At 43.2% G+C, this 13,417-nt stretch overlaps 1 protein-coding gene across 3 annotated transcripts in view; it reads right to left on the bottom strand.

Moving 5' to 3' along the window:
• The window catches only part of LOC121586676 (collagen alpha-1(XVI) chain), a 120,314-nt gene extending 107,241 nt beyond the window's left edge, over window positions 1–13,073 (bottom strand). The window contains exons 1-2 of one of the 3 annotated variants that reach the window (XM_041903591.2): window positions 12,805–13,073; window positions 1,523–1,635 (exon numbers count right to left, since the gene is read on the bottom strand). In XM_041903591.2, coding sequence (XP_041759525.2) covers window positions 1,523–1,598 — 76 coding nt within the window. In that variant the 5' untranslated portion in view covers window positions 1,599–1,635; window positions 12,805–13,073. Of the gene's footprint in view, window positions 1–1,522; window positions 1,640–12,804 lie in introns of all 3 variants that reach the window. The other 2 variants (XM_041903590.2, XM_041903592.2) reach the window with 2 other exon arrangements.
• Between the last annotated feature and the right edge of the window lie 344 nt (window positions 13,074–13,417).

Genomic DNA, 13,417 nt, shown 5'->3' on the forward strand with positions numbered 1-13,417 from the left:
TTCCCATTTGTACTTTAACTATTTGCACATTGTTACAACACTGTATATATACATAATATGACATTTGAAATGTCTTTATTCTTTTGAAACTTCTGAGTGTAATGTTTACTGTTAATATTTATTGTTTATTTCACTTTTGTTTACTATCTACTTCACTTGCTTTGGCAATGTTAACACACGTTTCCCATGCCAATAAAGCCCTTAAATTGAATTGAATTGAATTGAAAATTGAATTGAAAGGAGAGGTTGTTTTTCCAGAGATAAAGTGCAGTGGAGAGGAGGAGGAGAGGAGTGGAAACATGTATCACTTTAGACTTGAAACTCACTACTATCACTAAGCCATACTTAAAGATGAGGTCACAAATGTTTCCTTTAAAGACCGCTGGCCCACTCTGTGTGTGTGTGGATAGTCTCACTCACTATACACACACACACACACACACACACACATACACAGGAACCCTCCCCCCAACACACACACACACACACACATTTTCCACCAATAAAGTTCTGAGTTGAAAACTGGAACATCTGAGTTTATGGACCCTTCTTCATTCTGTCTCAACCTTTTGCTGATGTCAGCACATTACTAGCCACTTCTGGAGTTTGAGATGGGACAGGAGGAGAGCAGGGAGCTGATTGGGTATTAAAACTTCACTTCACTTATTTCCAAGTGTTTCCTTCCACCCACCACCAGGGTCTCAGAGGAGCTGCGAACTGGCTCACCCCCCAGATGAAGCACTCTGGCTGGGCTCTCCCGGGAGCCTATCCCCCCTGAGCTGCAGAAGTTCTGGAGGTATTGCCCCAGGAGGAATATTATAGAGGGAAGAGATGCTGAAGAGGGAATCTGCAGATCATTTAAAAAAACACAACAAGACCACACAGGAGTCACGACAGCTACTAACATAGACAGACACACATGCATACAGATACACAGATACACACACACGTACACACACGTAATGAATGGGTAATAGAAATTAACATGACCATATATTGAAAACACATGCAGCTTTCTACCACAGCTAGACCAGACAGCTACCAACCTCGACCACACACACTCAGGCGTGGTCACGCACACACTGGTGAGCTCCACCAGACTAGGATGCCAGTGGAATCTGATAGAATTCAGAGAATTTGAGAGTCAGACAAAATGCTAAGAGTCAGACAGAAATCTTGAGAGTCAGACAGAACTCTGAGAGTCAGACAGAAATCTTGAGAGTCAGACAGAACTCTGAGAGTCAGACAGAACTCTGAGAGTCAGACAGAATGCTAAGAGTCAGACAGAACATAGATGGAAGTCTGGAATGTCACACAAACCACTCAGATAGATTAAATACCACCACAGATGGAATTCTAATTAAAGGATCAGACTCAGTACATCATTTGAAGTAAAATTATGAAGTGAAGGCAGCAGACATGTGAAGTGGATAATACATTCAACTCCTGGCAAAAGCAATGGCTTGGGACACATCGTATTTGACAGTATACCAGATTCTACTGCGGGATAAAATAGACTCACCTTTGGATGATGCCACCAGGTCACATGACCAGAGGCTGAGGGAGAGCAGAACCAGGAAGGAGCTGAGATTCCTCATGGCTCTATCCTCTGGATACACACACACACCTCGACTGCTACCTGGGAGAGAGGGAGGGGAGAGAGAGGATTGACAGAGAGGGAGAGAGAGAGACAAGGGGAGGAATGGATATGGGGTGGGAAAGAGAGAGAGAGAGAAGGAGGAGATGGAGAGAGATATAGAGGGAAGGGAGGTGGAGAGAGAGAGTCAATATAAAAAAATCACAGTATTTGATATGAGACCACATTGTAAGAAACAGGCACTACACACAGAGACTACACAACCACTTACACTCAACTAAAACTAAGTCAACTTGTTGTATTGGTGTTGAATCAACAGTGTTGCAGGAACTAGTTGTATTGGTGTGGAACCGACAGTGTTGCAGGAACTAGTTGTGTTGGTGTTGAACCAACAGTGTTGCAGGAACTAGTTGTATTGGTGTTGAACCAACAGTGTTACAGGAAGTAGTTGTATTGGTGTTGAACCATCAGTGTTGCAGGTTTGAATCCCACATCGAGCCACAATTAGCTACCATATTCATAGAAAACTGTCCTGAGGGGCCTCCCGAGTGGCGCAGCGGTCTAAGGCACTGCATTGCAGTGCTTGAGGCGTCACTACAGACCCGGGTTTGAACCCAGGCTGTATCACAACCGGCAGTGACCGGGAGTCCCATAGGGCGGCGCACAATTGGCCCAGTGTCGTCCGGGTTACGGGAGGGTTTGGCCGGAGGGGCTTTACTTGGCTCATCGCGTTCTAGCGACTCCTTGTGGCGTGCTGGGTGCCTGCAGGCTGACTTCGGTCATCAGTTGAATGGTGTTACCTCCGATACATTGGTGCGGCTGGCTTCTGGGTTAAGCAGGCGGGTGTTAAAAAGCGCGGTTTGGCAGGTCATGTTTCGTAGGACGCATGACTCGACCTTCGCCTCTCCCGAGCCCGTTGGGGAGTTGCAGCGATGAGACAAGAACGTAATTGGATATCATGAAAAATTGGGGAGAAAAAGGGGGTACAATACAAAAAATTAACTGTCCTGATTATCATAAGAGCTGATGTGTTAAAGATTAGGTTGAAAAGGTGATTAGGTACAGTATATTAATTAGCTAACTGATGGCCAGTATTCATATGGGAGAAATGTCACTCCATGTGGTGTGATGATCATCATTATAGTGTCCATCTGGACCTGCCCAGCTGTGACTGGATACTGACACACACTCAAGTATAAACGTACATAAACAAACGCTATACACGCATCCATGAAAGTACAAAGACCAGACCCAGAAGAAATGCACAAAGGCAAAAACGCACAAACAACTTAGTGTACATCTGGGGAGTATTTATAGCCAACCACCAGTGCCAGATGGACTCATGACAACAGCACACACACACACGTGCCTTTTCTAACTCATCAACTACATTGACCTTTAGGCACAGCTGGATAAAATCAGTTGTAATGATTCTGAATGTGCAGTAGCTTGTTCCCTGACACAGCAACAGGCAGCCTCAGTAAGTATTACTTATGGACATATTCTCTGTGTCACACACACTCACATACATACTAGCACAAGCACATAAACACAACACACACACACACAAATAAACACACAACTACACACACACCTCAAACTTTAACCACATACCACTCCTATGTTTACAGGTACCGCGAACCCCTGAAGACAGACAGAAACACAGACTGGGAGTCTACACACCTGTCTAAGGATGAGGAATTACCCACAAACCCCTGGGTCACAGTATGACCCTGTTTTGAATTCCATTCTGTCTTGATTTAGGCTACCTACATCTCAAAAGACGCCCTAGTGTTCCCCATACAGTGCACTAGTCTTGACCAGAACCCTATGTGCGGTCATTTAGGAGAATAGTCTGAGTCCTCCAGAGAAGAACTAACTAGCTGCAAGGCAATTAAAGATCATACTGTATGTCTAATCCTGATGATTTAGGGCCAACTTGAGATCTGTCCAACTGCCTGCATAACTCTTAACTTTTGTCAGACAAAAAGCATTGATGTCAAAGGGATAGCCTATGCTGGATAGATCTATGTATACAATGGAAAAAGTATGAACACATCCCAAGTTAGCTGAAAGGCTGGTCATGGCTCACATCAATACCATCATCCCAGACACCCTGGACCCACTCCAACAGAGCCACAGGTCTTAGTCTTTCTTCTCTCAGAATATATTCTAACAGCTGGTTATAACAGATAATGGCTGTATTAGCTGTTCAGGAGGGACTGGCTCTCTGTCTGTGGAGGAAACACAGGACAAAAGGAGGGGACGGGAGGAAGACAGCTTTGAAAGTCACCTAAGACACACTCAGACAAAGATAGACAGGCAGACAGGCAGACGGACGGATGGAAACACACACCACACACACACACGACCGGTGAGTGTAAAACTTAACCATTGAGTAACATTTAATATAATATTATAATATAATTTTTGTGTAATAACATCAATACAGGTGCTGTATAATGTTGCTGTACTGTTTGTATAGGATGTACAGTGGGGAAAAAAAGTATTTAGTCAGCCACCAATTGTGCATGTTCTCCCACTTAAAAAGATGAGAGAGGCCTGTAATTTTCATCATAGGTACACGTCAACTATGACAGACAAAATGAGGAAAAAAAATCCAGAAAATCACATTGTAGGATTTTTTATGAATTTATTTGCAAATTATGGTGGAAAATAAGTATTTGGTCAATAACAAAAGTTTCTCAATACTTTGTTATATACCCTTTGTTGGCAATGACACAGGTAAAACGTTTTATGTAAGTCTTCACAAGGTTTTCACACACTGTTGCTGGTATTTTGGCCCATTCCTCCATGCAGATCTCCTCTAGAGCAGTGATGTTTTGGGGCTGTCGCTGGGCAACACGGACTTTCAACTCCCTCCAAAGATTTTCTATGGGGTTGAGATCTGGAGACTAGCTAGGCCACTCCAGGACCTTGAAATGCTTCTTACGAAGCCACTCCTTCGTTGCCCGGGCGGTGTGTTTGGGATCATTGTCATGCTGAAAGACCCAGCCACGTTTCATCTTCAATGCCCTTGCTGATGGAAGGAGGTTTTCACTCAAAATCTCACGATACATGGCCCCATTCATTCTTTCCTTTACACGGATCAGTCGTCCTGGTCCCTTTGCAGAAAAACAGCCCCAAAGCATGATGTTTCCACCCCCATGCTTCACAGTAGGTATGGTGTTCTTTGGATGCAACTCAGCATTATTTGTCCTCCAAACACGATGAGTTGAGTTTTTACCAAAAATTTATATTTTGGTTTCATCTGACCATATGACATTCTCCCAATGATCTTCTGGATCATCCAAATGCACTCTAGCAAACTTCAGACGGGCCTGGACATGTACTGCCTTAAGCAGGGGGAAACGTCTTGCACTGCAGGATTTGAGTCCCTAGCGGCGTAGTGTGTTACTGATGGTAGGCTTTGTTACTTTGGTCCCAGCTCTCTGCAGGTCATTCACTAGGTCCCCCCGTGTGGCTCTGGGATATTTGCTCACCGTTCTTGTGATCATTTTGACCCCACGGGGTGAGATCTTGCGTGGAGCCCCAGATCGAGGGAGATTATCAGTGGTCTTGTATGTCTTCCATTTCCTAAGTTGATTTCTTCAAACCAAGCTGCTTACCTATTGCAGATTCAGTCTTCCCAGCCTGGTGCAGGTCTACAATTTTGTTTCTGGTGTCCTTTGACAGCTCTTTGGTCTTGGCCATAGTGGAGTTTGGAGTGTGACTGTTTGATGTTGTGGACAGGTGTCTTTTATACTGATAACAAGTTCAAACAGGTGCCATTCATACAGGTAACGAGTGGAGGACAGAGGAGCCTCTTAAAGAAGAAGTTACAGGTCTGTGAGAGCCAGAAATCTTGCTTGTTTGTAGGTGACCAAATACTTATTTTCCACCATAATTTGCAAATAAATTCATTAAAAATCCTACAATGTGATTTTCTGGAGAAAAAAAATCTCAATTTGTCTGTCATAGTTGACGTGTACCTATGATGAAAATTACAGGCCTCTCTCATCTTTTTAAGTGGGAGAACTTGCACAATTGGTGGCTGACTAAATACTTGTTTTCCCCACTGTATGTGACAAGTGCATTAGTGTGTGTCTGTGTCTATGCGTATGTTGTGTGTAAACTGCAGCTACTCTTGGAATAAGGTCTTCGGTCACATGCCCACCACACTGAGTGAAAGCCCAATCACAGGACTTATCCCTCTCGGACACTGAGGAGTGGATTTGGTGCTGTGCTATGAAAACAACCTCAAAGCCATTCTGTAGGGTCAGGTCTCTAAAGACTAAGACCACACACACACACACACACACACACACACACACACAACTGCCTCCCCAACACACACGCAAACACACACTTGGACCTCGTTCCACCCAGTCTGTGTTTAATAGGCTAAGCATTCATGTGTTTCAGACCTGTTGCAACACGGGACATGGAATGAAGACAGACAGAGTAACTAAATATACTGCATGTCCTTAGGCTACAGTAGTCCCTCCAAATATCCACTGACCAAGGTTAAGCCAAGAGTGGAACAAAACCAAATGGAGACAGTATTCAAAGGATGACTCATTTAATAAACAGGGACAAGTCATTACTATATCTCCTCTGGGCTGCGTTGAAAAAGCGAAGTTATCATGAGTGTTCATACTGAGAAGCCAAAGCAGAAGGAACCTTGCCTTACAGTTACAGTTCCCATTTAAAGAGATTGAACGGTACTTTGACGACTAGTAAGTCTTTTTTAAACCTCCCGCTTTGGGCTGGATGTGTCAATGTGTAGTTCATACATGCATAATCTATGAGCAGAATTACTGTCTTATTTACATTTAACATTTAAGTCATTTAGCAGACGCTCTTATCCAGAGCGACTTACAAATTGGTGCATTCAACGTATGATAGCCAGTGGGACAATCACCCAATTGTTTTTATTATTATTTATTTTTATGGGGGGAGGGGGGGGGGGTAGAAGGATTACTTTTATACTATTCCAGGTATTCCTTAAAGAGGTAGGGTTTCAAGTGTCTCCGGAAGGTGGTCAGTGACTCCGCTGTCCTGGCGTCGTGAGGGAGCTTGTTCCACCATTGGGGTGCCAGAGCAGCGAATAGTTTTGACTGGGCTGAGCGGGAACTGTGCTTCCGTAGAGGTAGGGGGGCTAGCAGGCCAGAGGTGGATGAACGTAGTGCCCTCGTTTGGGTGTAGGGTCTGAACAGAGCCTGAAGGTAAGGAGGTGCCGTTCCCCTCACAGCTCCGTAGGCAAGCACCATGGTTTTGTAGTAGATGCGAGCTTCAACTGGAAGCCAGTGGAGTGTGCGGAGGAGCGGGGTGACATGAGAGAACTTGGGAAGGTTGAACACCAGACGGGCTGCAGCGTTCTGGATAATAAGTTGTAGGGGTTTATTGAAAGCGACTGTTTTCTGGAAGCTGTGCAGCGCCATTTTCCCTACATTTTCCCCCACGTGCGCCAGCCCTAGTAATTTGAGTTTCAGCCAATGAGCTTCAGCCCCTCGTCATTTGAGTGGCAGCTAGCAAAAGCCTGCCCACCATTATCCAATGAGGTGCAGGACGGGCCCAACGGCTCAATGGACACAGCAGAGAGAGATGTGACGTAGTACGCAATTTTTAGGGACCACTTTCGGCTCTCAAGCGCTACTTTCGAAACTACAGGCTGAAATTATACAAACGTTCGATCTTTAATAGTTCTATCATGTACAGTGAGGGAAAAAAGTATTTGATCCCCTGCTGATTTTGTAAGTTTGCCCACTGACAAAGACATGATCATTCTATAATTTTAATGGTAGGTTTATTTGAACAGTGAGAGACAGAATAACAACAAAAAAATCCAGAAAAACGCATGTCGGAAATGTTATAAATTGATTTGCATTTTAATGAGGGAAATAAGTATTTGACCCCTCTGCAAAACATGACTTAGTACTTGGTGGCAAAACCCTTGTTGGCAATCACAGAGGTCAGACGTTTCTTGTAGTTGGCCACCAGGTTTGCACACATCTCAGGAGGGATTTGTCCCACTCCTCTTTGCAGATCTTCTTCAAGTCATTAAGGTTTCGAGCCTGATGTTTGGCAACTCGAACCTTCAGCTCCCTCCACATATTTTCTATGGGATTAAGGTCTGGAGACTGGCTAGGCCACTCCAGGACCTTAATGTGCTTCTTCTTGAGCCACTAATTTCTTGCCTTGGCCGTGTATTTTGGGTCATTGTCATGCTGGAATACCCATCCACAACCCATTTTCAATGCCCTGGCTGAGGGAAGGAGGTTCTCACCCAAGATTTGACGGTACATGGCCCTGTCCATCGTCCCTTTGATGCGGTGAAGTTGTCCTGTCCCCTTAGCAGAAAAACACCCCCAAAGCATAATGTTTCCACCTCCATGTTTGACGGTGGGGATGGTGTTCTTGGGGTCATAGGCAGCATTCCTCCTCCTCCAAACACGGTGAGTTGAGTTGATGCCAAAGAGCTCGATTTTGGTCTCATCTGACCACAACACTTTCACCCAGTTCTCCTCTGAATCATTCAGATGTTCATTGGCAAACTTCAGACGGGCCTGTATATGTGCTTTCTTGAGCAGGGGGACCTTGCGGGCGCTGCAGGATTTCAGTCCTTCACGGCGTAGTGTGTTACCAATTGTTTTCTTGGTGACTATGGTCTCAGCTGCCTTGAGATCATTGACAAGATCCTCCCGTGTAGTTCTGGGCTGATTCCTCACCGTTCTCATGATCATTGCAACTCCACGAGGTGAGATCTTGCATGGAGCCCCAGGCCAAGGGAGATTGACATTTATTTTGTGTTTCTTCCATTTGCGAATAATCGCACCAACTGTTGTCACCTTCTCACCAAGCTGCTTGGCGATGGTCTTGTAGCCCATTCGAGCCTTGTGTAGGTCTACAATCTTGACCCTGACATCCTTGGAGAGCTCTTTGGTCTTGGCCATGGTGGAGAGTTTGGAATCTGATTGATTGATTGCTTCTGTGGACAGGTGTCTTTTATACAGGTAACAAGCTGAGATTAGGAGCACTCCCTTTAAGAGTGTGCTCCTAATCTCAGCTCGTTACCTGTATAAAAGACACCTGGGAGCCAGAAATCTTTCTGATTGAGAGGGGTCAAATACTTATTTCCCTCATTAAAATGTAAATCAATTAATAACATTTTTGACATGCGTTTTTCTGTTTTTTTTGTTGTTATTCTGTCTCTCACTATTCAAATAAACCTAGCCTTAAAATTATAGACTGATCATTTCTTTGTCAGTGGGCTAACGTACAAAATCAGCAGGGGCTCAAATACTTTTTCCCCTCACTGTAACTATTGGGTCAGGGAAATGCTTCTATCAAGTAACTATTGGGTCAGGGAAATGCTTCTATCAAGTAACTATTGGGTCAGGGAAATGCTTCTATCATGTAACTATTGGGTCAGGGAAATGCTTCTATCAAGTAACTATTGGGTCAGGGAAATGCTTCTATCAAGTAATTATTGGGTCAGAGAAATGCTCTGTAAATATCCCAAGCGCTATCTTAAATTGCACTTAGAAGTGCAAGGATACTGGAAACAATTGTTTTGAGAATTTTGCAGCCTTTTGCATAGCCTAACAAACATGGATGTCTGCGGGTCCCGACATCTTTTTTTGTCATTTAGCAGACGCCCTTATCCAGAGCGAATTACAGTTTTAGTGAGTGCATACATTTTTCATGCTGCTGTTGGGTTGGGAGCGGGTGTTCAGACAGACAACTTTGGGATAAAAACTATTTGTGGTGTCCCGCAGATGATTTGGAAAGGGTCGTCTTTCTGCTCTGTATGCTTTAACCTATTGTATTAAAGGCATATCTTTGTTGCATTTTTCACACTCTCAGAATTCGCTACTTCAAGTTAAGTAGCCTACCTCTCCTCTCCAAGTTGGGCGTGCGAGGTCAAGTGCGCCTAGTACCTATATGTGTGGTCTTAATTAAATAGAGTAGGCTGCCTATGCATGGACTGAGAATCGCGTGGCAGTTGTCTTTCCAAGGCATTTAAATAAAATATTATTAGACTGTAGTTTACTACAGTGTCTGTAGATAAACATTGATAATGGAAAGAAGTGGGGGGCGCTCAGCCAACGTGAGTAGAGGCGCAATCAAAAGAAGAAAAACGAATTTAGTCACAAATGTAGTGCACTGGGCCTTTACTAGTCCTGTATTAGCGGACTGATATAGCCGTCTGTAGCGTGGGACCCACATTTTTTCATTTTCAATAAATATTGATTACCCATTTATTTGTCTCTGCCTGCAAATCTTCCTCCTAAAAGGTAGGCTATATCCTACATGCTAATCGTCCTCCTAAAACGTCAGCTATATCCTATATGCTAAATAGTCCTCCTAAAAGGTAGGCTATATCCTATATGCAAAACGTAGCTCAAGAGAAAGTGCAAGTGTCGCTCTCATCATTGTTGCTGCTTCAAGTTCAGTAGCCATATGAGCGAGATCAGGTGTGCGTGTGTGGTATTTAAAATTTTTACATTTTACATTTTATCAATTAAATAGAGTAGGCTATAGCCTATGCATGGGCAGAGAAGCACGGGGCAGTTCTCGTTCCAAGGAAATGTGCTTCCTAAATATGATTAGGCTATAGTTTACTACATTGCCTATAAATACTAGTTACCACAGCCACAAAGTCATAAACCCCGCCTATTTATTCAATTTATCTTCTTAAAATGTGATTTTAAACCTGTCCTTAACCCTAACCTTAACCACAGTGCTAACATTATGCCTAACCCTAACCTTAAATTAAGAACAAAAAGCAAATGTTTGTTTTGATAACATTTTACGATATAGGCAATTTTGACATTGTGGCTGTGCTATCTAGTGGAAACCCATGGTTAGGCCCAAAGTTTTTTCTGATCAGGTGCATGGAAAAAACTCCTGGCCCTATTTATGAGACCTACGGATGGTAGGCCCATGTGGTAGCCTTCAATTACAGCAACCATTTTTACATGCACACACACATTTTCTACCTTAATATTTTTTAATATCTGACATTCTGTCTCTAATGGATCCAGCTGGGAGCTGCAGGCTCATTGGCTCAGCTGAGGAAATTGATAGCCACATCTACAATCTAAACCTATTTAGCAAGTCACAAATCACTCCTCTACTTCTAGGCCTGCAGAATAAACTTGATTTTTGCTAGAACTCAGGGTATGTTTCTAATTTTCAACTCATGTGTAAAAAGTACTCTATTAGGTTGGCTGACATCACATTTACACGTTTTCCAATGCATTGTTCAACCTCAAGGGAAGGGTTTGAGGCTTGACTAAACCGTTGCTATTTGAAAACGCTAAAGCAACACAGCCAACCGATTAAGCAGAGGAATATGCAGACTGGTCTCATAGACTAGACATAACATAGTAAATGGGAATCCAAATTAGTATGATATGTTACGTTTGGTATGGTTATATAAGATAGAAGGTGACTTAAGGAAAAAACAAAGGCTGTGTGTTCGAATCACATTCAGGACAACTTTAGCATTTTAGCTGATTAGCAACTTTGCAACTACTTACTACTTTTGAGCTACTTTGCAACTACTTAGCATGTTAGCTAACTATTCCCCTAACCTTAACTCTTTTAGCTAACCCTTCCCCTAAACCTTTAACCTAACTCCTAACCTTAAACCTAACCTTAAGAACTAACCCTAACCCCTATGGCTAACGTTAGCCACAACAAATTGGAATTCATACCATATCATACGTTTTGCAAAACCGTAACATTTGTACCTTTGCAAATTCGTAGAATATTGTACGAATTGCAATCGTAACATTTCATACAAAATGGATTATGGACATCCACAACTTAACACATCATACGAAATGTAACATATCATTTCTGTACAGAATAATAGGGTTAGTATAATACAAAATGCTCTGAGACCAAGTTGGAATATGGGGTCATGAGAAAAATATATAGACTCTTCTCTCTCAATGTTGACATCTGGAAAGCTTCCAGTGTGGGGTAATTCTAGAAGCAACAGATAATCGGGTGCTCCAAAGCAGTGGAAAGAACATAGTGGACATCATAGAAATCCATTCCATCCCTGTAAAGATTTGCTCAGCGCTTTGATTGAGCTGCGGAGAATTGGCTACCCATAGGCGATTGGTGAACATACAAACGTAGGATCTTAATTTGATCAACCTGTTGCAGGAGAATAATTTACATTTCCTGTTGCTGCAGGATTATTTTCCTGCTGTAACAAACTTCCTCAAACGAAGATCCTGTATCTGTAGTAGGCCTATCAAGTTACATCAAAGTTTGCCGTTCAAAAACCACACCTCTCTGAATGCAGAGATATTTCTTATCCCTTGGGCATAAAGCAAGGGCAGCCACCATGTGAAGCTATACTAAACGAGAAAGCCAGCTGTGACCTATGCACAGTTACACACATTCACTTTTCAACCAAATCTATCCGAGGATGAAGCTGCCAATAGACAATGAGCTACATTCAGTTTTGCTTTCCCCTCATTTTGTAAGGATACGGTATATGGAAGATATTTCGTGCGCCAACAGGCAACGTCTATAACGCGATCAGCCCACTGCTTTTGGAAAAGTTCCAGAGTCCCATTTGGTAGCCGACTAAACTCAACTCCACGATTTATGATGGAGTTGAGCGGCGACTAGTGTGGGCAGACTGGAGCATTTGACGTCACATACAATTATTTTATTTTGTTAAATAATATTATTTGGGTGCTGAAATCAATAGTTTTTCTAAAAAGCTTCAGTTCGCCCACACTAGTCACCACTCAACTCCATCGTAAATCGTGCAGTTGAGTTTAATCGGCTACCCACTTGGTTAACCACTTTAGTCATAACATGTGAAGTTGCTTGTAGCCTAATTGCTGTCAGAAAGTTGTTCATTACACAATCAGCTACAAAACTAGAGTGTAAAGGCAACCCGATTCAATTGTTTGGTTTCTAAACACCTCAAAGTTTAGTAGCCTATGGTTAATTATAAATAGATGTTGCTATTCTATTTGCTTCAGCCAGGCCCCAGGCCATATGCTTGAACAGTAGAAAACAGATATGAAATGCAGACCAGATAGCATCACATGCATTGTAGGCCTATAATCAAAGAGCTATGAGTAGAGCTAGAGCTATGAGACGTGCGCTATTGGCAAAAATGACTTGCTTGAGCGCTGCTATCGATAAAAAGTGTTATCCATACTTACAGCTATTGATAAATCCCTGCAGTTACGACCACATTAATCCAAAGTGTACAGTAGCCTATATGCTGTTGAGGCAGGTAAAAACCCTTTTGCTGCTGTCCCGTTGTAATCCACACTGTTTTCTCCCCTCAATCCTTTTTCTGCTGGAGCCTTCTTACCAGGGGAAATAAAAAGTTACTGGCAGAGTGATCATGTCTAACTTCTTTCCCCTCCCCTCTTTCTGCTGGCTGTTGTTTGAAAAAAGTTTATTCTCTCTCTCCCTCCCTTCCTTCCTCCCTCTCTTTCTCTGGGGCATCCTCCAGTTAGAACGTGTAGTGACATCACCTGGTCCAGCGTTGGAAAATGAGCCGCGGGCATAGCCCTCTCTCCCTCCCTCCCAATTTATTTTTATCCCCCTACTTCACTCTCAGCCAGGTCACCCGTGATACAAGTCAGTACAGCTCTCCCTCTCTCCGTCTCGCACAAGTCGAGGTTCTTTTGATCCATCTCTGTGAGCTACTCACGTTCTGCCGCCGGGGTCGACTGTCGGTCACATGATAAGGCGATTTCATTGCTATAGTTAGGCCTAAAGCTACTCTGTCTCTTCACTCAAAATAATGTTGGGTAGATACAACCG

The sequence above is a fragment of the Coregonus clupeaformis genome, chromosome 17 (assembly GCF_020615455.1).
Source record: "Coregonus clupeaformis isolate EN_2021a chromosome 17, ASM2061545v1, whole genome shotgun sequence".
NCBI lineage: Eukaryota > Metazoa > Chordata > Actinopteri > Salmoniformes > Salmonidae > Coregonus > Coregonus clupeaformis.